The sequence below is a fragment of the Lipotes vexillifer genome, unplaced genomic scaffold (assembly GCF_000442215.2).
Source record: "Lipotes vexillifer unplaced genomic scaffold, Lipotes_vexillifer_v1.1 scaffold712, whole genome shotgun sequence".
Classification (NCBI taxonomy): Eukaryota; Metazoa; Chordata; class Mammalia; order Artiodactyla; family Lipotidae; genus Lipotes; species Lipotes vexillifer.
The window spans coordinates 931788-958837 of NW_006775660.1; the positions used below are offsets into that span (position 1 = coordinate 931788).

Genomic DNA, 27050 nt, shown 5'->3' on the forward strand with positions numbered 1-27050 from the left:
ACACTTTTTTTGGTATGTTAACATTTGGAGCAGGTTTTTATTTTAATTTTTGCCCAGTGTAACTAACCAGTCTGTATCTCTCATAATTAATGCTTTTTTTCTTTTTCTTCTCTTCAGCATCAACTAGGAAACCAGTGCCCAGTGTCTTCTGAGGTGAGGCAGGACATTTGTACGAGCGGAGGCAAGCATAAGGCTGACCTCCCTTCTGCCCACTTCTTTTTCCATTATATTACTCCTTTGTGCAAGAAGGTGGTGACACTGCCTGTCTTCTCGTTCATCTTCTGTCTCTTCACAGTCTGATTACTCATTTCCCCTCAGCTTTGAACCGTCTCATCATAAGCCAGGCTTGCACCTCCCACTGCATTTGCTTAAGAAAGCATAATAATGATGATAACAAGAACCCTGAAAATGGCATATCCACTGTCATATCCATTTGTAGCTATCTCTTCTCACTGTTGGAGAAATGGCAGCTATGAAGAAAGGCTGTCTTCCTAGGCCCGTTTAAAAAATCTGCTCCATCCTATTTCTAGGCATTGACTTTACTATCAAAGTATCCTTTGCTGAACTTAATCGTTTTCAATACTCATGAAGCTTTCAAGGAAGAGTGGGCTGAACTAACTTGGAAACTCTCCTGGTGTGAATGAGCAGTCTGCAGCAGAACATTTTCAAAAACTAAATGCACTTGAAATGCACTTGGAAGCCTAAATGAGTAAAGTTGGTAAGAACTGCAGCAAAGAGCATCTTCACAGAAGTTACATGATCCACAAATTGCAAGAATACATTTTTGAGGCATTTGGCCTACACTCCAATAGCCTGGGTTGATTAGAACAAAATTTAATTTACGATAATCAGCTGGTGGCAAGGAGAGCATGAAATTATGTTGGTGCATTAGTTTTTGCACTTTGCAGTGTATTTCCTTGTAAATCAGTATTTTTAAACTTATCTTGGGTTGGAGAACAAATACCACAGCAAACTTTTTATTAAAAATCACTTTGGAGTGTGAGAGACAGTTAAATGTTAACTGAGCAAACACTGTCTTCCTCGGGGCATCTCGCCCAAGGTTAAGGCATAATTCAAGGTGTTTTACTTCACTGGGTCAAGTGGTGCATGAATTTCGGAAGACGAATGGCACCTCTTAGCAAAACCTCCATAATACAAGATCTATAGCAGTCTCTACAGGTGAGGGCTGATAATTCTTCTGACTTACCCTTTTAAGTGATAGCTCCTGCTCAAAGTCTACTTTCTACAAGACTTGACTAGAAAAGGACTTTTAGTTTGACTAATAAACCTTATCCTCTCGAGTGATTCACAGCTGTGATTAGCTGGTGGCCCTTTTTAAAAAATTCAAATGTGTTACGATAATAGCACATATGGAAGACTCCTTATGTTAGGGAGTGACATTTGCTAAAGGTTGGTCTAATGTCTTTGAATCCACTGGACAGGGGGCTGGTGGTAGACTAAAGAAAGAAGCACTGGCTGGGGAGATGGGTCTCTGCATGATCACTGACTCACTGCAGACCACCAGGGCATCTACTGAACCTCTGGGCCTCAGTTTGTCATCTGTAACACAAGGGAGTTCACGTTGCTCTTCCTAAGGTCCCTCCTAATTCTAGTATTGATCACTGTGTATGAGGAGCAGTCCAGGGCTGAGTAGAGAGGCCAGCAGGCCACCGGGGCAGGTGACGACGGAACATCTTTGGCACTGTCGCTCCTGTAATTCACAGGGCAAAGAAAGCACAGGCGGTTTGGGACAATATTCCCAATATTACTGAGTGCTCAGAGGATAAACAACAGTATAATGCTTGTAATGGACATATTCCTTATAAACAGAAATCTTTTTTGGGGGGGTTGAGAGATGGTAAAGAGAGCTAAATTGAATCATAATATGACTAAGAGGGCTGACTTTTAAAAGTATTTCTTTGGTGGATTCTTTTATGAAGCTGTAAAGGTTGTAAAGGGAATAATTACTTCTAATTTCTCTGTTTCACAACTTTGGAGTTATATGAATTGTGCTTTCTCAGAGTGACATATAGCTATATTTTTCTAAATCAGAGTAATCATTTTATTGTTACCATTTATCAGGCTCTATAAAGGAAGTTAATTTTCCATCCTACTTGCCTTTTTATGGTATCAAAATGCTGTGTTTCTTGGCTTGTAAACACAATGAGGAACATTTTCAAAAGCTATATTTTTCACTCTTATAATGTTCTTCTTATACCTAGCATCTACCAAAAAGCAAAGAGCATGCACATCTTAAATTAGCCTCAGGCTTTGCTAGAAATTTTTAATGACTCCATGGAAAATGCCAGCCTCAAAGACGGCTTAGAAATGTACTAGCGGGGCGAAAATCTGCACTTTCAACATCATAGTTACATCTGGCATAGCGAGGTTGGTCTTTTCCCTCATATAATATAGAAACTGATTTAAAATGTTGTCTCCAGTGTCCTGACCCTGACTCACAAAAGCATCTCACCACCTAACCCCCAACTCTTGCTGCTGGTTTGAGTTACATACCTCCACATAGCACCTTTCTTCTCACAGTGAGGTTGACCTGCCCGTTCCGGGCTGCATGGTGCATAAGGTCGATGACATAGCGGTGGGTCTTGCCAGCCACTGGAATCCCATCCACATAGACGAGCTCGTCTCCTGGGTGTAGGCGGCCGTCTCTGTCGGCTGATCCCATGGCAATGACGGCGCCAATCAAAATCTAGACAAGCAGTGAGAAGAAAAGGATGTTTATGTTTCAAACCTCCTTCCTCCCTTCCTTTCTTCCATCTATCTACTTACCTACGAAGTAACTCAGTAGAAGATTTTATTCCCTGTTTACACCCTTTGCCCCAAATCTGAACATGTACTTGAAAAATGAAAAACGAAGAGGCTGAAAGGATGCCCTCCTAACTCTTCCAGGTTGCTAACTCCTCTCAGAGAAATAAATGTTTTGGACTTGCTCCTGATGGCCATGAAGTCTGGGGAACACTTGCTAACTGGTTCATAAGCTATCATCCTTAACCCCAAATAACCTGATGTCATTGGCCACCGTACATGGGCTCTGAATTGAAACAAACTGGGTATGGAATCCTAGCTCCACTTCTCTATTTGTGCGCCGTGGGCAAGGCTTTTCAATCTCCGCAAGCCTCGGTTTCTTCACCTGCAAAAACGGGGAAATAAAATAATAGGACCTACTTCATGGAGTTGTTGGGAGAAGCGAAAGAAATAGTGCATGGGAAGCATTTAACTTTGCTCAGGGCACGTAGTGAGTGCTTGAAAAATGTCAGGGGAAACTACCTGCTGTATATTATTACATTCAGATGAAGGTTCAAAGTGTTTTTTATCTTTTAATTTTTGCTTTGCTTTCAATAGCTGGAGTTAAGGATAAAACAAAACAAAGCAGAACTCATGGCTGGCCTTCCCTGGACAGGTGACCTACTTTAAGAACAGTCAAATCTCCTCCAGATTTTTGCTCCATTTCTTTGAATACTTAGAGCACTTCCTCTGCACAAAGGATGTCCCCAGTTCTGCCTGTCCCCTGCAATGCTTCTGCTGTTTAGGTGGCCACCATACCAGGAAATTTGGAGGTACACATCTGGGAAATGTGCATATTGTTATAAATCTCTGAACCAGGGACTGTGACACAAGGCATAACGATGTAAGGTTTCCTACTTCCCATTAGAAACACTCAAATTAGGGCCCATTAGCAAGGCTTTTTTTCTTTCTCAGAGGAAAGGCAATAACACTCAATATTTTAGTTTTGCTATTTAATCTACAATTTTTCCAACTCATGGACAACAGAGTTCAAAAGAATAGTTTTTTCTTTTGCCAAGTGGCTTAGCCTCACAGCATCTGAAGGCAGTGGTTACCATTAGTCTGATAATATTACAGAGGCTATATTCTAGGTTGTATTTTAAGTCTATAAAATGATCCCTTGCTCACGGATTGATTTCTTTCAGGCACTAATTTCTTTCAAATCTCAGATCTTTGGATTCCAGTTAATTTGCAGGGTTGCTCCATCACGACCTGCAGCCTTGTGTGTCAGCAGGTTTGGCAGCAGACGATTCCTTCTTACTTGGTCACACTGCTCAGTGTGGCCTGTCAACACAGATCTGAATGCCCAGACCTCCTCAGGTATATGCAGAATTATGGTCTGGAGAGTTTTCTCTTTCTTCCTGAGGAATTCATAGCCTTGGTCCACTGAATAGCTCTCTTTATCCATAGGAATGAAAATTCCCTACCACACGGCTGTTTTTTCCCTATTCTTGGGGGGAGGGTGGGGAGTGGAGAGTAGAGAGTAGATTTGCTTCCTTGTTGAATATTGGTGCTCTGATGACTGGTTCATTATTGCTCTCACAGGAAACACATTGCCAGCCTTGGACTGCTGGGCCACAGCAAATGGCTGGGCCCATATGCTGTAGTCCAGCAGTCGGGCATATGCTTCTGATATTTTCCATTTTCCCTCATTGTCCTGTCAACCTGAATTTATGAGTTTCTTTCTAAAGATATTCCAATCTATTCTTCAAAAGACTCAACCCGCTATGGAGCACTTCAAAGATTTATTAAGTGCTTTGTGCAAAAGCCAGTTAAAATGAATGTTTATGTTCCTCCACTGCCCCATGAAAAGCTGCATTTAGCTGGGTTAGCCCAAGGAAAATGCTTCAACCTTTAGATTTCCTGTATGCCTCAGTGGGAGAGTTTATAGCTAGTAACAGAGAAAAAACGGCTAGAGAAATTCTTAGCTTAATTACCAACATTAAGCTATAGTTCTGATTCTAACTGATGAAAAGGAATTAAAAAAAAATAGGTTACAACTAAGAGAGCTACCATTGCAATTGGGCACTCTCCAAAAATAGTAAAAACAAAATTTCACATAGGAAAATTCTCATTCCTCTCCTGCTGCAGGAAAACAGCAAAGATACACTCTTGAAGTTATCTTCTGTGTTACTAGTTTAATATCATCCATTAAAAGGAGAACCCCAGTAAAACATCTGTTTTTCTGTTTTATTGCTGTGATATGAAGTACTCTCCTCGCTAATTAATTCATTTATCCGGCAAATATTCATTGAGTCCAGGGACACTTCTAGGTGTGAGGAATCCATCAGTGAACAATAAACAAAAATCCCTTCGGGGCTTCCCTGGTGGCGCAGTGGTTGAGAGTCCGCCTGCCGATGCAGGGGACACGGGTTCGTGCCCCGGTCCGGGAGGATCCCGCATGCCGCGGAGCGGCTGGGCCCGTGAGCCATGGCCGCTAAGCCTGCGCGTCCGGAGCCTGTGCTCCGCAACGGGAGAGGACACAGCAGGGAGAGGCCCGCGTACTGCAAACAAAACAAAACAAAACAAAACAAAAAACAAAACAAAACAAAATCCCTGTTCCATAGAGCCATTCTACTGGTCAGACAGTAATAAATGTAAAAATTATGTTGTATGCTAGCAGGCACGTACTATGAAAAAAAATAGAGCAAAGTAGGATGGTGGGCGGGTGTCAGCTATGCGGCTGAGGTGAAGTCAGGGCAGGTTAGATCAGGCCTCAATGAGAAGCTGACATTTGAGCAAAGACTGAAGTTCACTGGATACATTTTTTTTAAACTTGAAGCTTTCATCTTTGTACTTTACTTTGTTCTATCAAATCTTACATATTTATTTGTAAATAGTGTATTCAATATAATACTTCAATATAGCTTATTATACAGTATTGTAAAATTATTAACAATATATATATTATTGTATAATCACATTGTATAATCCACCCTCTACCTTTTTCAAAGAAAGGTTGTCATAGTTATGAAAGAAACTTGAACTGAGCTCAGCGTGGGGAACTGGAGCAGGCATGAGAGCTGCTCATCCATGAGCTACATATGAGTTACACTTGCTCCTTCCTTCAGGAACTGTGGCTGGGAAGAGGCTGACCACGTGCGCTGTCACTGCTTCTGCCTCTCACGCTGCTGTTGTTCCTTAGTCTTTGGCCAGTTTACACCTTTGTGCCCTGCATTTCACTGCTGACACAGAGCTAGCTCTATGTGCCTCTCTATTCAGGAAAGAAAATAACCCACAACTTTTTTTTTTCCTTTAATTTGAATATGCTTTGTACACTTGACACATTTGAGTAGTTTATTTCCTATCTGGATAGGATAATCTATGATTCCTTCTTGCACTGTTAACTCACACTGACTTCCATATATACATTCTTACGTTCACCTAAGCTCTTGAAAACATACTTCAGGATATCTGATCCTTTAAATCAGTAGCTCTCAAACTTTAGGGTGCACATGAATCACACCGTGAGCTTGTTGAAACAGGATTCTGCATCTACCCTGAGAGTCTGATTCTACAGGCCTGGGGTTTAACCTGAGATTCTGCATGTTTAACAAGCTCCCAGGAGGTGTTGGGTGCTTCTGGTCTGTAGATCTAACGCGATTTGAGTAGCAAGGTTCTGAGTATTCTCACTTGGTCCAGTGGACACAGAAGCTATGGTCTCACTGGTCACGTTCCAAGTCCACTGAGGGACCTTCCCTCGGGTGCCTGGCTTGAGCCTCCTGCCCCATCGTACTGGTCACTTTCCAGGTCTGCTGAGTGCATGGCCTGGGCTCCATGACCCATCAGGCTATACTTTCCTTCTGATCTTGCTGACCCCTGGCTATACTGGCCAGTGAGCCTTCCCAGCCAACACTGGCCTCGCTCTACTCATCACATCCCTCTGACCTCACTGGATCCTTCAACCTCTGAGGACCCACTCATCAGCTTTCTCATTGCCCTTGGAGGAGTTCTTTATCCTGCCTCTCTTGCTTTGGCCCTGAAGGAACAGCGTGGTGGCAAAACAGATCAAGAAAGACCCCTCCACACAGACACCCCTCCAAACAAGTGACCTGGCCTTATCTTTCCAACCATCTTTTGTAAAAAAAAAAAAAAAAAAAAAAGAATCAAAAACTCCACAACTTCACTTTATCTTAAAGGCTGTGAAGGCACAGAACAAAATGATGTATTTGATATGAGATAACAGCAATTCACATTCAAGTGGCTGATTGATATCCCCGTAAGCCAGGGGAAAAAACTAACACAAAACAGAGAACCCAAACTAAGCAACAACCAAAACCAAAACCACCTTTTCAGTCCTTTTAAGTCCTTTAATTCTTTCCCACACTACGTAATGTCAGTCTAAACCCAGGAGGTCTGATCTGCAATAATTACAGCCCAGGGTGACTTGACAAGGTGGCAAGCAGATTTCCAGCTCTAGCCTTCTGAAACTCTTCCACGAGTTTGCACCGGACTCGCATGCCAAGGCCCCTATCATCGCCTCTCTCTTTCCATGAACAGTTTTTCTCCACACAGGCCTTTCTCCACTGCAGTGTTTTCCAAGCCTTTCCATCTTAATGCCTTCCCATGTCTTTGCAGCTCACAGCTGGAAATCCCATTATCATTGCTTTGTAGCAATTTCTCATTTCTTTCTATTTCTATTGTTAGTTAACTGTGAAAATTATTTCCTCTTGCAGGAAAAAATGCCCATATGCTTGTTTGAGCTGGAGTCCTGCTGTTCATTATTTGCCGAAAGCCGTGCTGTCGTGTTTAATGTGCACCCTGAGATGTCAATACCATTTTGTCTATATGAAGGCAGAAACCCATTTGACATAATTTATGAGACCTCCTGCGGGTGGGGACCAAGTCATGTCACGCGCCTCTCCCTTTGTAGCACATCAGCAATTAACTGAGGCTAGTACATTTTGTTTGTATATTATCTCTGGACTTACAGTGGAGGAAAGCAGGAAGGAAAGGCATATGGGAGATCTTTACAGTAGACTTACCCTTCCTGATATAATCTTTCTGAGGTGCAACATTCTGGTCTTCAAGACACTATATTCTGGCTTTGAATGCTTCGGGGAGATTTAGGCTTCTACTTTATGGTTTCACTGTCAGAATTGGAACTTGCAGCCTGAGCGTGTCTTAAATCATTCAATTTGAAAGAATAAACCAGAGTAAATCTAAACACAATGAGGATAACCAGCAAAACGTAATCTGAAGAGGTTTATCATAAATACTGAATGCCTGCCCACCAGAGGGGAGAAAGGACTCAGGAGTGTAAAGCCAATGTTCAGAAGGGCTGGGAACCTGGGAACCTGTGTACCGACCCGGCAGAAAGCTGTCCTGAGGCTGGCGGTAACCACTGGCTGCACTCAAACACCTGAGCTTCATTCTGAGCGATATGTGTTCCATTTGGGTAACAATTCTATAGTTTCTGTGCCAGGCCAAGATCAGCTAGACCTTTCCCTTCTGGAGTCAGCTGACACTATGCCTTTCCTATAACTCAGTCATGCAATCCCTTCTATCGCTGAAGAGGGGGAGATGGGCCTAGAGAAGACGGTGCTACGAATGTGGTGTTAGTTTACCCACAAAGCAGACAAAGCACCAGCCTATGGAGGTGGCGGGAGTCCAGCAAAGTAAGAACTGTGTATCTCAAAGACTGTATTGAAGTAAGCATTATGGGAAGAACTGGAACTTCGTTGTTTCCCCTTACATTTATTTTATAGTTTAATAATATTTTACTTGTATTTATGTATGAGAAGGGACCTGACCATATTTCAGTGCTTAGGGACCATTTATGAACCTTTTATGAACCTGACATAGTCACATTGGGTACCACTTAAGACACGTCTTTTACAATGAGTGTTTTATGGCTGTTATTTTAATACATGCTCACAAGTCTCCCTTTGCTGTTTTTTTTTTGTGTGTGTATTAATCAATATTGTTATTTTATGCAGTCACTCTGATGTATCATATATATAATTTCTCCAGAGCCCTTCGCAAATTCCCAGTATTGTGCCAACTGAAGTTGACTTCCTGAACATCCTCTCATGGTAATCCCCTAATTCAAACCTGGCGAGATTCTGCAGCATTGAACTTGATTTTACTTCTGTTTATCCCCGTGTTTTCTCTCCCCTGTAGTTGTGATTGAAAACATACACCATTCTGCTGTTGCAAGTCATCTCCTCACATATATCTTGTCATACTGCATGTTTATCTGTGAGCTGCTGCCCAGAGAGACTAGGGGTCCAATACAAGTAAATCATTGAAATATTGAAGAGGAATCCAATCCATTTTAAGAAAGAGTAATGTCCCTCTCTTCATGAAATGTGCATTGATTTATGATGATATGGAAACACTGGCATGTTTTGAAAACTTAAATACCAAGAAAAAAACAAATAAAGCAAGCCTCAAAAAACTTTTACGTGAGTCCTAAAAGATTTCTTTTTTTATATCATACTGAATGATTTTTCCCTTCACCCATACACACACAATATAACCCAAAGTGTGGAAATAAAGAGAATTCAACTCACAGGCTGTCCAGGCTCATCTCCCCCGAGGATTCTGAAGCCAAATCCAGACTGCATCCTGCGAAGGTGAACATCCAGCTCCTTGTAATCCGGACCTGGCATAGAGGAGACCCCACTGAGTGATGAGTCCTGCCTCCACCCAACCCGCGAGGGACTGAACACGCCGATGATGGATTAATTTTGTGGGTGTGATTAATGAGAGTGCCGTTAGAGTTGGTGAAAAGCACAGAGAATACGAAAAAAATATATGGGAACAAAAAAGTAGGTATTCCAAAATTAGGTAGTCTCTGGATTAGCACTGACCAGCCAAGGGCATTACTAGGGTATTGCCATAGGCAGAAAGAGCACACAAATTTTCTGAGTGAAAAGAAAAATCAACGCCTCCATAATTCTTCATCTTCCTGAAAGGATTGAGATTGCCCTCAAGAAGATTGGCTGTCACTTTGGCGATGTTACTCTGACTAGAACGATTGTTTTAGAAGTATAAGAGAACAGATGGCAACGCCCTGCAAGTACCTGGTAAAGGACTACTTAGTAATTTACTAGTAGCTGTTTATGACTTGATGTGTCCCATTTAGTGTGTGTAGGGGAGGGGGATACAAACTTCCACCTAATAGAAGGTGTCTCTTTAAAAATTGTTAAAGTTAGAAAATAGAAAATTTGAACTTTTCTCTATTGAGGTTTGGGTGAAGTTTTGATTTTCTGACAAACTCCTTTAGGTTTTTCATGACTCAGGGATAGAAATTTGCCTGGGTCTAAGTGAACTCTTATGCCCCAAACATTTTAAAATGTGGTAGCCACTAGTAGATTCACTACTGACTCTGTAAACATACTCAAAATAAACTAGACGAGGGATATTTTTCTGTAGTTAGCTGAAAGAACATAAATGTACTTAAAAATAAGCTGGGAAACTCTTCTATCATTTTTTTTTCAACCCTAGAATAAACTAGAACCATAAGAAATATTTTAACTTTTTAAAGAGAGTATGATTTAAATATGATTTAACCTTACCCCCTGCCCCTGGCCCTTTGAACCTTCCCCAGGGGCAAATGTCTCAATCATGACTGGGCTGTGCATACTTTCAAGGCCACTGTTAGGATGTTAATCAATGATCAGCAACTTTGGGGAATGCTTATTAATGCCATCCTTTGCTTAAGAAGTATTTAGTGATCTTTGGGCCTTAATGGTTTAAAGGAGGTATTAGAACTGATAGATGCAAATATTAAGTTAAATTCTCCTTGCTTAAGCAGGATGGTTTTGGAAATTGGGATGGGATTTCAGAGGAGAATCCTCATGAGACAGGAAGCTCATGTCTGAGCCATCTGGGTATATAGTAATAGCCATAGTTGAGAGAGACACTCAGTAAGTGATGGCCAGGCAAATCTTTTCCAGACTCTACAGTAAGTGGAGCTGCTGAAGTGATGCAGTAAACAAAGCACAACACAGGGCTTGCCTTTGAGCCCTCCAACCTGAGCAAAGCATTTCCAGTGATACGTGAAAGGCAAGTCACTCACTTCTGAAATGTAGGCACAAGCTGATTGTGTGTCTAGTGTTCTCAAGGAAAAAAAAAAGCTGAATCAGCCATATAAGTACATATGTATATATGTCCACATCGTCCAAGACTCTATGACTTTCGTGCCCTTTTAGGACCAGATGCATGTATAACCAAAGTCTTTCCCATTCAGTGACGAATATAAAACTCAAAGAATAACCAACTGGATTTCCACATCCATTAGTCATCCTTTATGAAGTGTATAATCATTCATATTTTAAAGATACGACAACTTAGAAAAATTCAATTCCTCTTAAACCCTTTGTCAGAGTTGAGTGGTAAAAGGAAAATGAAAACTTTGCCCTACACTCTACGAGTCTCAACTGACTTTTGAACTCGGTTTATTCCGAGGTCTACAACATTATATATGAAATCACATATTGGGGTGTGTGCTAAACCTTCAGGACTCTGGAGGCAAGTGGAGCAGCCCTACAGAGTCATGGCAGGTACCTGTATTTCTCCCAACACAGGCAGAAAGGCGAGGGGAGAGGGGAGGGTGACAGATAATACCCCGTCACCGTTCAAACCTCTAAAACTTGGTTATATGGCTGCTCTCACGTCAATATCTTCTCTAGGTTCCTTTAAGCTTAGAGGACTCGACACCATATATACATAAAAATCACAAAGAGAGCACGATATACTTTCGACATTCAAAATGATACAGCTAGCATATGTTTAACCAGAACCTTCCATTTACTTGTAGAGAGTCTCACTTTTGCATTGCTCCTGAGTATGGTAAGTGAGAAATTGTTCCTCCAGTGGCTTCAGCACCAATCCATATTGCATGAGGAGCTCTACAAGGACTTTACTGTGTGATCCATTTTATTTGCTAAGGAAAACTTTCCCCCAAGGAAATGCTGAAATCATAACAATCCCAGCAATGGCACTTTTGAGATGTGCCAAGGTACAAGGGAGCTGTCTTGTGTCAGAGGATGCTGTGATTCCTGGGAGAACTGGAAAGCTTTTCCTTAATGACTCAGGACTCCTTTATATTTAGGAGAAGAATACCGATCTATGTTTGCTAGTTAATTTTATTTAACTCTGAAGAACTCTGAAGATGTAAGCAGGGAATATATCCCCCTCCCCCTATTCTTTGTGTGCATTTTGGTGACATTCCGATCCCCTGACTACTGCTCTGACCACTCTGATTTCAAATACAGGGTGATATATGCCAACCACGTCATCTTCACCCTCCATTCTTCCAGGCCAAGACAGCCAGCTTCATGGCACACGTGCCCGTAGAGAGGCAAAAAGAGACCCATTAGAGAAGTGTGCCTGCAGATGTAATTTACTTTTTATTTCTTTGTTAATTCTGAACACAGACTCAGAGGCTGCAGGGCGTGGAAACTTAAGAGAAGTAGTCAACTGGAAAAAAAAAGTTTAAATGATGGATTGTGCCTTAAGGCAGTTTATTTTTTTCTTTTTCTTTTTTTTTTTTGTTATTGCTTAAGGAAAATAAGAGCTTTCCGAAAGAGAATTTTTCCTTTGTTTCTCCCTCCCTCCGCCCACCCATTTGAGTCTGGCTTTAGAAAATAACTAAAACTATATGCACATAGCTGGAAATGTTACTTTTCTTCCTTCCTGCTTTGTTAGCTCTCTTGAAAGATTATGATGTTTCTGATACTCTCCTTTAGCTGCTCTTCTGTCTGATGACATACTTAAAATGATTGTTATCATGCTTTATCTCTTCCCCTGTCAATGCAAGGACTTAAAGCAAAGAAATTCAAGGGCAACTCTTCACCCCACTGTTATAGAATTTAACAATCCTCACCCCTCTCTCCAGTTGGTTTGCAAACCATGCACCTGGCAGGTTGTTAGATGAAGGGGTCTGGGGGACACCTAGTGGGACCTGAGTCACTCTGGATGTCACTCAATCATGACCCAACATCCCTTTTTTTTTTTTTTTCTTCTGTCTTTGTGTTTAGTCTGTGTCTGTGCTCTTTTTTTCTTTTTCTTCTTCTTTTTCCTTTTCGCAGAACTGTGAGGGGTGCTCTCAGGCATTTCTTGGTGCAACTCAAGATGAGGCAGTCATTGTGAAGAAATGGACTAAGAGAGTCAGAAGACTCTTTGGACGTTGGTGTTCAATGGTTAGCCATGGCCAGTGTTGCTTGTTCCTTAGAAGTTGGGTCCTAGGATCCTCAGGTATTCTGAAATAATGCATCTTAAGATTATCGTCCCAGATGGGACTTCGCATGACCACGGTGGCAAGCTACAGAAATGGAATCTACAAGTCCTGGGCTCTCAATAATATTGAAAAAGCTACATCCAGGTAGCAGGGTAACCTCCATCATAATAAAGAAAAGCAGAATTTCAAAAGCTGATGCTTATTTTGTACTAAGACGCCAGGAAGACTTCCCATGCTATACGTACCCTTGGTCTAGCTTTTGAAAGACACGGTTCTGTGTACCGCTTCAGGAAAAAGGATGGGTGACTGAACACAACTGATTAATTTTGTGAATGGATTCAAGCTTCAAAAATGCAAAGAATGGCATTTTTATGGATTAATTTGGCACATGGAATGCTGCTGTAAACACGTCAATTAAATTTTGGTACTTGAATCCCCTTTCATGTTTTAATTAAACATAAGCACCACAGGCTTATTATCACATTTTGACACAGATAATGAATTCATTCAATTTTTCCTCTTGAAAAAGTATTAAATTTTTGGCTTTTCCTTGGAAAGAGATCTAGAAAAGACAGTACGAGGAAGGAATCAAGAATCAAAGGTGGTTATTAAATATGTCCCTGCCAAAAAAAAAAAAAGTCCCTGGCATCTGGATTTCCAATGCACTCTAGATACAAAATGAATTAAACAGGAATTAGTTTTTATTGATCGAATCTAACATTACCAGGTAAATAACTAACACATTTTTGTCTTAAAATAATCCCTTCTCTCTACTTTTTTCTCTTTATACCTTTGGTAATATGAATGTGGCCAGACATGTTTTAGCCATAGTAGAAGCCATCTCCCACTCTCTATTTGGTTCTCTTCAAATAACCAAAGCTTTCAAATAAACTCAGATTTTCCCATCTGAAATACTCCCTTGCTCTCCCCATCCATTTCTCTCTTGAAAGAGTGGTCTCTACGGAAGCCTTCACTCTCTCTCATGTCTGACTTACTCCTGACAGTCTGGTTTCTGTTCTCTTGGCATTACTGAATTGCTCTCTTTAAGGTCTTTGATGACATCCTAATGACCAAATCCAATGGCCATTTTTTTCTTGTGATTTTTCTTGTGATTCTCATTGTGATTGATTTCTGTGACTCATCTGATACTGTCGACGCACCCTTTATGACCCCTGATTTCTATTGTTTCTAAACAAGAAAAGGTCTCCTTCCAGAAGTGCTTTCTACTCTTGGTTTCCCGTGATATGCCACACCCTGGTTTTCTTGTCTTTGGGTGGGATTGTTCATTCAAAGGTCCTGACTATGGATTCATTGCTCTTATTAACATTCTCCCTTGGTGATGGCATAATTATCTTTGTCTATCTATAATATTCCACATGCACAGCGTGTAGGAGTTGCTTAAATGTTTCTTGAATTTGTTTTAACATACTCGCCAATCTAGTGTACCTAATAAACCACAGCATTATTCCACTACTGAGTTTTCACTTAGCTTCATAATTACATTAGGACTTCCTACCGTCAATTTTACCTCTGTACCTAAGCATCTTCTGCAGCCAAAGTTAATAAAATACCTTATAATTATGATAAATTTATCTGAGTCAAAATCATAACACATAATTTGATAAGGAACATTTTATAAATATGAGAAACAGTATAGGAGTTCTACTTATTTTGGATGGAGTCATAATCTTCCAAAATAGTTTCCTAACTTGTGTGGACACTGAACAAAATATTTGGATTGGTTCTTTTCCTGGAAATCTGGATTGCATAGTAGTATAATACACTCAAACTACATTATAACTTTTCTCTTTCAAGTAATGTATATATCTTGAAATGTAAAAATATCACTTTGCACATATATCAAGGTAATGTAAGCTCTTGAGGAGTTCGTCTCTTTCTTCTTTTGTTTTTAAATAAAGTACCTTCAGAAGCTGAAATTTTCAAGAAATGTGCTGCTGTGGCCAGGAAGCTGAGGTTTAGAATCTCAAATTAAATCCTTTCATTTTGCAGCTGTAATCACTAGGCCTCAGTTTCCCTCTGGTTATAGGATATTCTTAAAAATTACAAGGAGTTTACCGTCATATATTCTTATATACTAAGAATAATTATGCTTTAAACATTTTCAGACCAAGCTAAGCAAATACTTTAGACACTATCTGGGGACACAATGCTAAGCAACATCTCCCGTATTTTCTACATATCCAAAAAAAATGACATGGAAACTTACAGAATGAAATGATCTCAAGCACATATATTCTCCAAGGGGTGTTAGAACATGCTGAGATGGATAATGAGCTGTCGTCATGGAAACACTCTAGAGATGTGTGCTGTGAGCCCACAGACCTGAAACAGTACTATTGTTATGAAACGTTCTTTTCTACAATTGTTTCAGTGTTCTCACTTTCCATCCAGTGGTCTAACCTGCTGTTCAAAGCACTTCCTAAGAGTAAGAAAATATGAATTTTCCTTTACCTCCTTCATTTCCATAACATTAAATATTTCAGTCCAAACCAAATTAATAACTATTTTCAGAATAATTAGGTCAAAAGTTTTAAGTAAATTAATTTATTATAACTAAGAGCTCTTAAACTTGAAACTACGCTATTCTATTCTAACTTAAAATACTATTGAAATGTAGCACTTTATAATTGGCATGGTTTAAACAAATTAAATTGATACAGGTATTTACTTGATGTGAAAAGAATTTCATTCTACATTAGCAATATTTTTAATAAGCCCTCGGAAATGTCTAAATTGCAAATCTCTTGAGATACTCTAGCTTCTTATTTCTATTTATCTAGTCCAGGGCTGTCCAAAATAAACAAAATGTAAGTTACACTGGTAATTTAAACATTTCTATTGACCACATTTTAAAAAGCAAAAAGAAATAGGTACAATCAATTTTAATAATATACATTTAACCTAATATATCCAAAATATTATTTAAGCATCAATCAATATTAAAAAATAATTAATGAGATATTATACATTTCTTTTTTTTTAGTACTAAGTTTTTGAAATCTGGTGTGGATTTACGCACGTCTTACGGCACATCCAAATTCAGACTGGCCACATTTCAAGCGCCTAATAGCTACATGTGTCTAGAAACTTCTGTATTGGCTAGTGTGGATTTAGTCAATCTGGTGGCTTTCTTTGGTACCTGGCTTTTAATCTAATCTTTTACTAAAGCATTTTATGAAAGAACTTAATGAATATGACTATTTTCCTTTGTCTTTTGTTTGTTTGTTTCCTTGGCAGGCATCAGGCCAAACGTGGTGAGACTTGCCCTCTACCTTAAATATGTGCTTATGCGGGTGAGTGAAATTAGCATGGTGATTATATACTAATAAACTGATGCTACTCAGAAGAATGATTTGTTACACAGAATGGAAGACATTTCATTCACAGGACTGTGAGTACTGAAGAATACTTGCCAGAGGAATCCATTCGAAAACTGGTCCTTGGTGGCACTTGCTCTGGATGGGAAAATGGGGAATTAAAATTGAAATTCATTTACGGCATTTTCAAATTCATCTTTACTTTTTTTTGGTTTCAATTAGAACTCACTCCCATTCTTGTTCTCGTGTTTAATGATTTTTTTTTCTCTAAAATCTATGGAAGTTAGTGGACAGATTTACCTGGTTTTATGTATATGAATATGTCTGTAAATGTTATTTCTTTCACATGCAGGCAAAAATCTGAATTCTTGTAGATCAGAATGGAAAAAAAGATCATTATTTCCAAACATTAAGCTCTGATTCTCATTATAAAAATGCTTATTTGAAAGTAAAGTCAATCCAGAACCCCAAATATACACACAATAAATAAAGGTCTTTGAAATCATGTTATGATATTGTGCCATCAAACACTGAAATGAAAAGTGAAAAATTCAGTCAACGATTATGTTGATTTATGTACACCAGTCCAAATATTTTGACACTTACAATTATTTGGATAGTTGAAGTTATGTATAAGTAGTTGAGTAAAATTGGCTTATATTAGCAATAGGGATCCTTCATGAGAACTATGATGTCATCTATGCGACAAATAACATAAAAGTTTGTGGACATGAGTGTAAAATACTATATATATATTCCATAATATATATATGAAGTACTAAGAAAAAAATGGGTATTTTATCATTAAACTTAAAAAATTAAAAGAAGACCAAATTCTGATTGCTTTCTTACTGAGCTTTGTTTGCTTTGAATAAAGAGTTCTATACTATTCAACACAAAAAATGAAATAGAAGCCTCTTGAGGGCGATAATGAGGCTATTCCCCAGGGTATCCTGCACAGCTAGCCTCACTCATGAGAATGAGACTCCCTTCCAGGCGATCTGTCTTTTCACAGTAAATTAGTTTTCCAGCAGAACTGTTATTTTTTTTTAAAAACCTCCATGTTTACTGTGACTGCTTAGGTTTATGAATTGAGAAATATCGTTTCATCATAAAGATGGAGCTGTAACAGGGATGGAAGATTGCTCCCTTCTAAACATTTCCATTAGTTGTAAAGGTGACACTTTACATTATCATAATCTCGCTAGGACCTACTTGCCATCAGCAATTAGACTCAGTTTACTGCAGCCCCGATGGCCTCATTTTTATTCATGGAAGTACTCTGGGTTACACCGTGAACTTGTGCTACCACCAAAATACTTTGACAAACTAAATAACTTTCAATCAAGGACTGATTTTAGAGTTTACTTCTCACATTTCCACCCCGTTTTATCCCCCATCTGATTCCCGGAGCCTTACGTTTCAAACTACTGAATGAAATAAATTTATAAGCTATCAGATTGAATCTAATTTCTAAAATACATGGGTAAAACATGTCTCCAACCTAACTTTTATTTCACTATCTTTATTACTTAGCTATTTCTTTCTTTACTAAAATGAACTGTTAGAAATATAATACCCTAGTTATTTACAAAGCTACTCAAAACATACTATTTTTTTTTTTTTTTTTTTTTTGCGGTACGCGGGCCTCTCACTGTTGTGGCCTCTCCCGTTGCAGAGCACAGGCTCCGGGCGCGCAGGCTCAGCGGCCATGGCTCACGGGCCCAGCCCCTCCGTGGCATGTGGGATCTTCCTGGACCGGGGCACGACCCCGTGTCCCCTGCATCGGCAGGCGGACTCTCAACCACTGAGCCACCAGGGAAGCCCTCAAAAATACTATTTTTGAAATTAGATCTCCAAATTAAAATTTACATATGAAAAATGGCAAACAAACTTAACTGGACCTACTGATCTCTTTTTCAACATACTATAACTGCAAAGTGACACATAATGTGATATATCAGAAACTCCGACTGAAAGGCAATTTTTTTTTCACAGATCAAACCATAACATAATTTATACTCAAGACAGCAATAATGGTTTTCCCGAACAAGGTACAGGAAATTAACCTTCACAGTACAGTTGAGGACATTTTAAATGATAACGTTATTAAATTTTTCTGGTCTTTTTATGATTCTGATATTAAAGTCACTGATAAAAATGTCTTAACATTTACATATCATCTTATTTTGATTTTTCACTAAAAGAAAACAGTGCTCCAGAGAACATCTGTGGGTGGTACTGGGCCACCCACAGGCCACTGGACACCAACAGTGTCCAAGCACATTTGGCCAGGGCTTGATCTAGCAGCATTCAGACGTGTAGATGTTCTCCTAGAAGCCAAGGCAGCCTTTCATGATCACTGAATAGCTGCGCAGCTATGGCAGCCATGAACTGATCAAAACCTTCCCTAAACCCATTGATGTTTCCAACTTGACTATATTGAGTATTTAACCACAAGGGCAAAGGAGAATGGAGAAAAGAAGGCTCCAGCAGAAGCACCTGCACAGGCTTCAGAGCTCTGGTTCTGAGCCCAGTGCATCTACCATATGTGTTATGGTTCCCACCATCAGTTTCCATTTAAAGTCTCGAGTGCTGTGCTGCAGTGGACGGTATTTTTACACCACCCCAGCTTCCCCAATAGCTCTGCCGTTAGGATGGGAGACAGGGCAAACTACATCCCTTGCTCACTAATAACAAGGAAAGAGCAGCAGAAAAAACAGATGGTTTAGAAATACCACCATCCATTTGGGATAAGTTATGAATTACATGCACATTACAATACTGAACAATGAAAGAATTCCACAATGAACGACAAAAGTGCAGGATAAAGGCCACAGACGTGACAAACACAATGGTCCATTTCTGATCAGCTATCAATTATAATTTCATTTCAAATACAGTATTAAAAACAGTCTTGTTCCTCCATTATGCTCTTTAACTGGCCTGTGGTTACTCTTGATTACCACCTTTGGTACAATACTCATTGCTCATTATGGGTTAATGCTTCCTAATTTCTCAAAAGAAAGATTGATTGTGTGAGCTCATTTTGAAGAAATTCCAGAGGAATTTCTGTTCTAAAGAGGTCCTACCAGAAGGCACATTATACCATATGGATCCCTGACACTTTTATGATCTACATTTGAGTGATGTCTTACTGCAAAGGAGTATGGACCTGTTGTACCTCATAAATTGTTTATTCATAATAACCAAGGTTCAATGTGAAGAAAAAAAAGTTTGGACAACCTCAGTCATAATTCAACTTGGGTTCATACCAAGGGACAGAATCATTAGGGAAGAGTTTCAGGGAAGAAGGATTTTTCTTCTCTCTCTCTTGGTTTTCATCAGCTTGTCTGCTCCAGCTTCTGAGGCTGCAGTGGGGAGTACGGCCAAGAAATGGTCCCATGAGCTGAGGTGACAAGATAAAACCTTAGAATAGGTCTGACTTAAAGAAAAGTGAAGCAGCAGGACAGGGCCCTCATTCCTAAATGATCAAGTTCCTTAGCATGATCAAAACTTTATTTTGTAAGATTCCATTCATTTTCTTTGGGAAACACTTTGTATTGCCTTGTTTGGCATTAAAAAGAGGAGGCAGGATAGCCATTTTTCCACAGTTATGTGCGTACAGTCTTCCTTAGGAGCAGAAAGACAGACAAAATTAACTCCCTTTTGGTCCTGTGATTATTGTGGTGATGAATCTGATTTATTCTCTGTGATAAGAATGAGAATTTCTCTTCACTTAAATGAGTAAGGCCTCACTGCCATACTTTTTCTACTTAGTTTGCCGTGCTCTAGACTTGCACATCTGTATAGTTTTCTGGGTATGGAAGGAGTTCACTGGGTGTTTGGCTACCAAAACAAGTTACCACATACATCGTTACCTGAAATTAGGGATGAAACATGTACGGAGAAAAACTCAGGGAGCCAAATAAATTAGCTTGAAAGAAATTATTTATCTGAGTAGGCTGTAAAATTTGTATTCAAATTTAGATGTATGCTTTTCTTGGACAGTAACGATGTCTATCTCTTTAACAGACTATGTAGTAAACGGAAGTCATATCAAATGAGGACAGTCTGGAGTGTGAAAGGGGAGCTATTAATTATGCCAGGACAATGCAGAGCAGGACTGTCTCAGGCAAACTGGCAATAAGTAGTCTTACGGTTAAGTAGGCCACTATAAAATGTTTCCTATCATATCAGACATATGTGGTTGAAGCAATGATGCAATCACATATAGAGAAAGAATGGCAGGAGGAGATGGGAGGATGGAAAGCAGTGAGGGCCTTTAGAAATAGTCTTTTCCCCCCAACGTTAGAAATGGTGTACGGAGCCCAACAGTTAAAATGTTAGCATACAAACTCAGACAATTCAAGCCTTTCCTCTTGTAACTGCAAAGAAAATTAGTCTTTCTTTCATGAGATTTATGGGAAAAGGAGGAATAAAAAATACCATGGCTTGGGCTTCCCTGGTGGCGCAGTGGTTGAGAGTCCGCCTGCCGATGCAGGGGACATGGGTTCGTGCCCTGGTCCGGGAAGATCCCACGTGCCGCGGAGCGGCTGGGCCCGTGAGCCATGGCTGCTGAGCCTGCGCGTGCAGAGCCTGTGCTCCGCAACGGGAGAGGCCACAGCAGTGAGAGGCCCGCGTACCGGAAAAAACAAAAAAAAAAACAAACAAAAAAAACCCATGGGGCTTCCCTGGTGGCGCAGTGGTTGAGAATCCGCCTGCCGATGCAGGGGACACGGGTTCGCGCCTGGTCGGTGAAGATCCCACATGCCGCGGAGCGGCTAGGCCCGTGAGCCATGGCCGCTGAGCCTGCGCGTCCAGAGCCTGTGCTCCGCAACGGGAGAGGCCACAACAGTGAGAGGCCCGCGGACCATCAAAAAAAAAAAAAAAAAAAAAAACAAACAAACAAAAAAAAACATGGCTTATCTCATTACACAAAGGTGGGTATTTTTCTTTGCTTTCAATTTTAAAAAAATCCATGTAACGGAAACAGCAAGAAGTCAATTATCAACAGAGGCTATTACACAAAGGAAAGTGAGATTTACCTAAAAGTACTAGATAGAGATGAGGGTGGGTAGATTTTTGCTATTTTCTGGAAATTGCTGGTAATGATAATAGGGTCACGTTAGCTGAATAACTAACATGGAAACCCAGAAACGTCACTGGTCAAAATTTCTTTGCGGACTATTTAGGCATGGTTCTTCTATTATGTATACAAGCTTTAAGCTTAGGTGGAATGAAGTTAATCGGGAAAAATTTTCTTTTTGCGTGGAGCTCTCCAGTAAGAACTAATGAGATTTTTGATAATCAAAAGATATTTAACACAAGACATTCTCCTGATTAAATAACAATTTTGCACATGGAACGAGAAACTATGGGTCTAATTGTCTAATTATATTTAAACTACTGGCTATATTTACTGCACATTTTGCTTGTTAAAATACTGATAATTATTTGCTCTGTTATATAATACAATGTCATTCAGGAATTGCTTTCCTATGTTTTTGTCCCCAGTTTCACTGTAAGCTTCATGTGAGCAGAGATTATGTCTCGTGATTTTTCTCTTGTGGAGCACGCAGCAGTGTCTAGACACATACTGTTTCATACATTCTTGTTGACTGATGTGGAGCCTGAAGACGCCACTTCTGGGCACTCTGCCTGATGCTCTGAAGTCAGAGGCATTGCCTTGCCTGCTGGGTGGAAGAATCTTCTTCCTCTCAAGTCCCATGTCATCATAAGAAGATCTTATGAAGACAGGAGGTGTTTCTAGCCTTCCCCTCGTAAGCTTGTACTTGCCATGTTCTATTTCCTGTGGCTCTAGTATCCTACGGTTGTCTTTGTTTAAAATCACAGCATTCTTTTTTTCAGGAATACATCTTTATTAAGATGCCCTGTACATGCATATTAAAATGTCAGCGTAATCTAATTACGAGCCAAATGAGGCACAGCATCATTTACATCATTTGATAAATTTCCATCATTTGCAGGGGACTAGTGATTTGAATCCAAATACTTCTTGACAGGCTGGATATAACAAACATTCTGTAGCTCTGTATAGCAGAAGCTTGTGGGTGGAGGCACATTCTTTTATTTGGTTACTGCAACCCAGTTTTGAACGTGAATGCAAAAATTCTGTTCAGCATCAGACCTAGCTGTAAAGGAGGATACCATGAGGTCACTACAGGTCAGGGAAAATGTCAAAGGACTTGGTTTAGACAGCTTTGGTTAGGAGTCCCTTCTGTACTTTCTGTGGTCCCACTATTTTTTCTCCAAGGAAAAAGTTTGGGGACACAGAATAAATAGAGCCAAAGCTAAATGTTATGCATGTAATTCAAAAGAATAAGAATAGAGTGGTTCACAAAATTTCAAATATGGGTCTTTTGTTTAGATGCATGCATTTCAGGGTCATTAAAAGAAAACCCTATCTGAAGATGATGAGAAATAGATTGAGCTTTCCCTCCATTCATTACAAAACATTTTTTTTGAGCACTGTTCTAAAACTTTAAATGAGAAAATGAAACTTTTTCCACACTTGGAAACAGGTTGCATATAGAGGGCAAAGGTCTGTTCTGTTCTATCAAGACCCTGGCATGTGAAACTGAGAAAAACAGACTGAACCGATTAGCTATCCAGAGATTAGAGAAAGTGGTGCCGTGTTTTTTTGGTTTCCTTCATCTTCAGGGCAGAGTTTTTCTTACCTTGACATGATTTCTGTGTTTCATTCACACTCCATTTAGTGTTATGAAATAACAGGATAGAAAGCGAAGGATGGGAAAGGAAATGAGCTTGCCCTCTTTTGGCTCCTAAGAGTCGTGACCCTGAAAACATTTTTGTGACCTTAGAAACATTAGAGAGAGCTGAGAAAGCAAGAAGTTGGGGCGGGGGGCGTTGTGAGATGAGAGAGGCAGCGCAGAGCACATGCAGGGCTCCGCGGGCAGTCAGGATTTTGTTGTTCAAGTGGCTTAGGACGCAAAGCAAAGGGGGTACAGAGCTCCCAGAGGAGGACAGATAAACAAAGTCACGGGAGGTTAAGACAGATTGGTTTGCTAGGTTTGTTACAGGTGAGGAGCCGAAAGGCAATGAAGAGAAGGAGCATTGCAGGGGCTGGCTAAAGAAATCGGAATTCATTTAGGGTTGAAAAGAAGGTCATGCACAATTCCTGCTCACAAACTGAGGGCACAACGGCAACAGACACCATAGAGAAAAGACAGAATAAATACCAACATTGCCTTTGTCCTGAATAATAAAGCCTTGCATTGGTCAGGAAACAGCAAAAGGATGGGAACAAATGACTAATGCAGGGACAAAAACAGGAGGAAGCATCCCTTGACGCTCCCTACAGGCAACCACAAAATTCAACAAGCCAAGGACAGGAGGATGATATATTCCGCCTTCTGAGTTAGAACTTCACCTGTATCCTTATCTCTACTTGCTTATACTTATTCTTCTTGTCTCCCAGTTAAATTCGTGAGAGCAGGACATTTTACTCAACTTTGGTATCCCCCCATGGTACTGAGGGCCAAGTGGGTATTCAATAAATACTTGGTTACCGAAGCAGAAAAGGTATTAACCTGTGCTGAAATCTTCTCAAGTTTTTTCAGTATAATGGCCATTAATACCCTGGATTCATACCCTGTACTATACAGTGAAAAATGCCTACTTCGTTCTAATTCTATCACAGCAAAAACATTCTAACTGTACAGCCCTTTAAAGACATCTCAGTCGTTCTGCCAGGAGGAGAATCAAATACAGCAGCCCTGACACAGCCAATTATTTTTATAAAGCGGCAGAGGGGTGGGGTGGTGGAGGTTCATTTTGATAAAGATGATTTCTCAATGGCCTGCTGTCCTAACTCGTTTGTCCGCCAAAATTACTTTTACAGAGAATTGCAGAGGATGGGCAAAGGGATGTGTCTACTTTTCCCCTTACCAGCTGGGGGTGTAATTCTCAGCCCCTGGGCTCATCAAAGAGTAAGCAGATTTGAGATCCTCTGAGATAACACACAACTTAAAACTTGCTATTCATGCTTCAGATGATAAAGTTGGAAAGAAGACACTGGCGGAACACCAAAACAAAGGAAATCAGCAGACCGTAAAAGGGAGCGCCCGGAACCAAACCCTTCTCACTAGGCTAATTTTTTCAATCCATTACTCAAGTTCATAGTGTACTCTGTATTTTCCTCGTATATTATACATTCATGCCGTTTGGATTCCTGTCCTCTAACATTCAAAAGAGATGACCTGTGAGACGGTGGAAAGAGGCACAATGAATGTATATGCAATATTAAAAAGCTCTGTTTTCTAATATTTATAAAGCGCAATGAAATAATTTTAGAAGACCTTCAAATAGGAATGACAAGTGCCTACATGATATTTTACGAGTTAACTTTCAAATGGGCCCCAGTGCATTAAACAAGAAGTGGAATTTCAGGTAGAAGTGATTGGCACCTGCTCTGTGCTGCTTTCAGAACCATTACTTTCACCATTATGAGTTGGAAGGACTTGGCTAACGTTTTACTCACATTCCTAAAATCTTCAATGACTGCATTCATGGCTCTAAGAAAATCTATGCTGCAGATTCAAGATCAGATTAAACATAAAAATCCCAACCATTTCTTCTTATTATCTGGTGGCTTAAATAAAACTAGCAACCTCTTCCCCTATTCCCCACCCCTGGCCCCCCAAATACATTCCTGATTTTCCTCAGGGGCTTAGGGGGAAAAAAGTAGGAAGCAAAATTTAAACCCAAAAGATACAAGCTTTTTTTGAGTTGACAGGCTTTTTTCTTTCTTTTTTAAAGAAAAGTTTCGATCAGCTGGCTTTACTTTTGAGATACATTTTGAACCTCAGAATATAAAATCACGCCAGATCATTTCAGCCTCAATATATCTCCTGTCAGGGCTTCAGCTGTTATTAATACACCCTTGTTTTTTGTGGCTTTCACTTACGCCTACTTTCATAAATGGCTCTAGATTTCTCGTAGAGCTCATATGGGTCAGGCTTCCTTGGGTCAAAGGCCTCTGTTGAGTCAGGAAAGGAACTCCTGTGAAGGGCGGGTGGGAAGGGCAGGTTCTGCGGTATGGCCGGAGCAGATAGACTCGTTTGAGGACTGCCTTGATTCTCCCATCGGTCTGTTATCTGGAAAGTGAAAGAGAACAGAGAAAATGACTGACAATGAACTCTTTCTTGCTGTTTCCCTTGTCGCATACCACAGCCCTCACCTTTAAGTTTGACTTTCTTGCCCTGTAGACTTTTCTTTCACAAAACATTCAAAACTTTGGTATAAGTGCCTTGAGAGATTCTATTTCTGTATAATAACGCACCACAGATGGTTATAAATATATGTGTTGCCTGACTTTTGAATGTAAACTTTCATAACCTTGTCACCTACCAGCCAGTAATTTTCAGCAAATCACTTAATCTGTCAGAGTCTGTTTTTTCTCCCTATAAAATAAAGACAATATGTATCTCAAGATAATTTATCTGTAAGTGCTTATGACTGTATGGGTATTGTTCCTTTTCTAAGATGGCCCCAATTCATTGTACCATTTTTACTGAAGAAGAAGATAAATTAGTCTGCATGCATCCATTTGATACCTATGCATATCCGAACCACCTCCTATACTTGAACATTCAATCACTTTCCTCACAGTTTATAAGTAAATTATACAACCCTTTGGGATTTCTGAATTGTTCAAAATCTTCTACGAAGCCTCATTTACTGCTGATCTGGTGGTTTCTTCTCCAAAATGCTGCTGCTGCTACCATCGTAATTTATTAATGGTCTGTAGAATACTATGCTCTTTCTTATACATTACCTTCTTTGATCCTCACTACAGCCCCGTGAGGTAGAGCAGGGACTCATTCCTTTTTATCAAGGAGAAAGCCGCGTTCACCGAGATCACCTGTTTGCACAGCCAACTTCAATAATCAACTGATTGCTCATTCAAACTCAACTTCAGCTTTTCTGCTTTGACTAAACCTGTTGTGTGCAGAATGATATTAGGGTACCCTCTTGTCTAAAATTCTGCACTGGGTGAGCGTGGTCCTCAGGCCGCTCTCTAGTGGGATACAGTGGCTCCTGAGGGCCCAGGTCCTGATTCTCTCTCTTGTATCCACTGATGGTCTCTCCTCTCATTCCCTGGAATCCATCAGGTTCTCTCCAGTCTCTGAACCCTTGCATACTTTCTCTTTCTGCCTGCAAAGTTTACCCATTTTCCACTCTTCCATCTCCCATCCTCATTATACCTGGCTACTAGATTCAGATGAGACACCTACTCTAGAAGGCCTTTGCTGATCATTCCTGATCTGGTTACCTGTCCCCCTCTGGGTGCTCCCACAGCACCCTCTACCTACCCCTCACACTCAACCGTAATTGTGAGTCTACCTTTGTCTCCGCAAATAGATTATGTTGGGGACGGAGACTGCAGGGGATGCAGTCTCTCCCACTGTTGTATTACCAACATATAGCAAGTGCTCAGAAAATGTAAATTTAGTGACTGAATGAAATCATCAGTAACATATGGTCACTTGTTCTTCCTTTAAAACCAGTTTTGATACACACTATTTTGAGCTTGACAGGATTATAACTTTCGGGCCCCTATTGCACTGTCCTGCTTCTGTTTTCATGATGGCTATATTTTGGTCAGGGCTCCAAAGCCAGCTGTCACCTGTCAGTCATGTTTTAAAGGTAGAGAGGATTTGAGGTACGATGTACTG

General features: G+C 40.1%; 1 protein-coding gene across 1 annotated transcript in view; it reads right to left on the bottom strand.

Moving 5' to 3' along the window:
• Positions 1 to 27050, bottom strand: part of MAGI2 (membrane associated guanylate kinase, WW and PDZ domain containing 2) — a 353905-nt gene that overhangs the window by 151763 nt on the left and 175092 nt on the right. Inside the window, exons 6-8 of the mRNA XM_007450095.1 lie at positions 25280 to 25469; positions 9318 to 9409; positions 2515 to 2707 (exon numbers count right to left, since the gene is read on the bottom strand). Coding sequence (XP_007450157.1) covers positions 2515 to 2707; positions 9318 to 9409; positions 25280 to 25469 — 475 coding nt within the window. The remainder of the gene's footprint in view (positions 1 to 2514; positions 2708 to 9317; positions 9410 to 25279; positions 25470 to 27050) is intronic.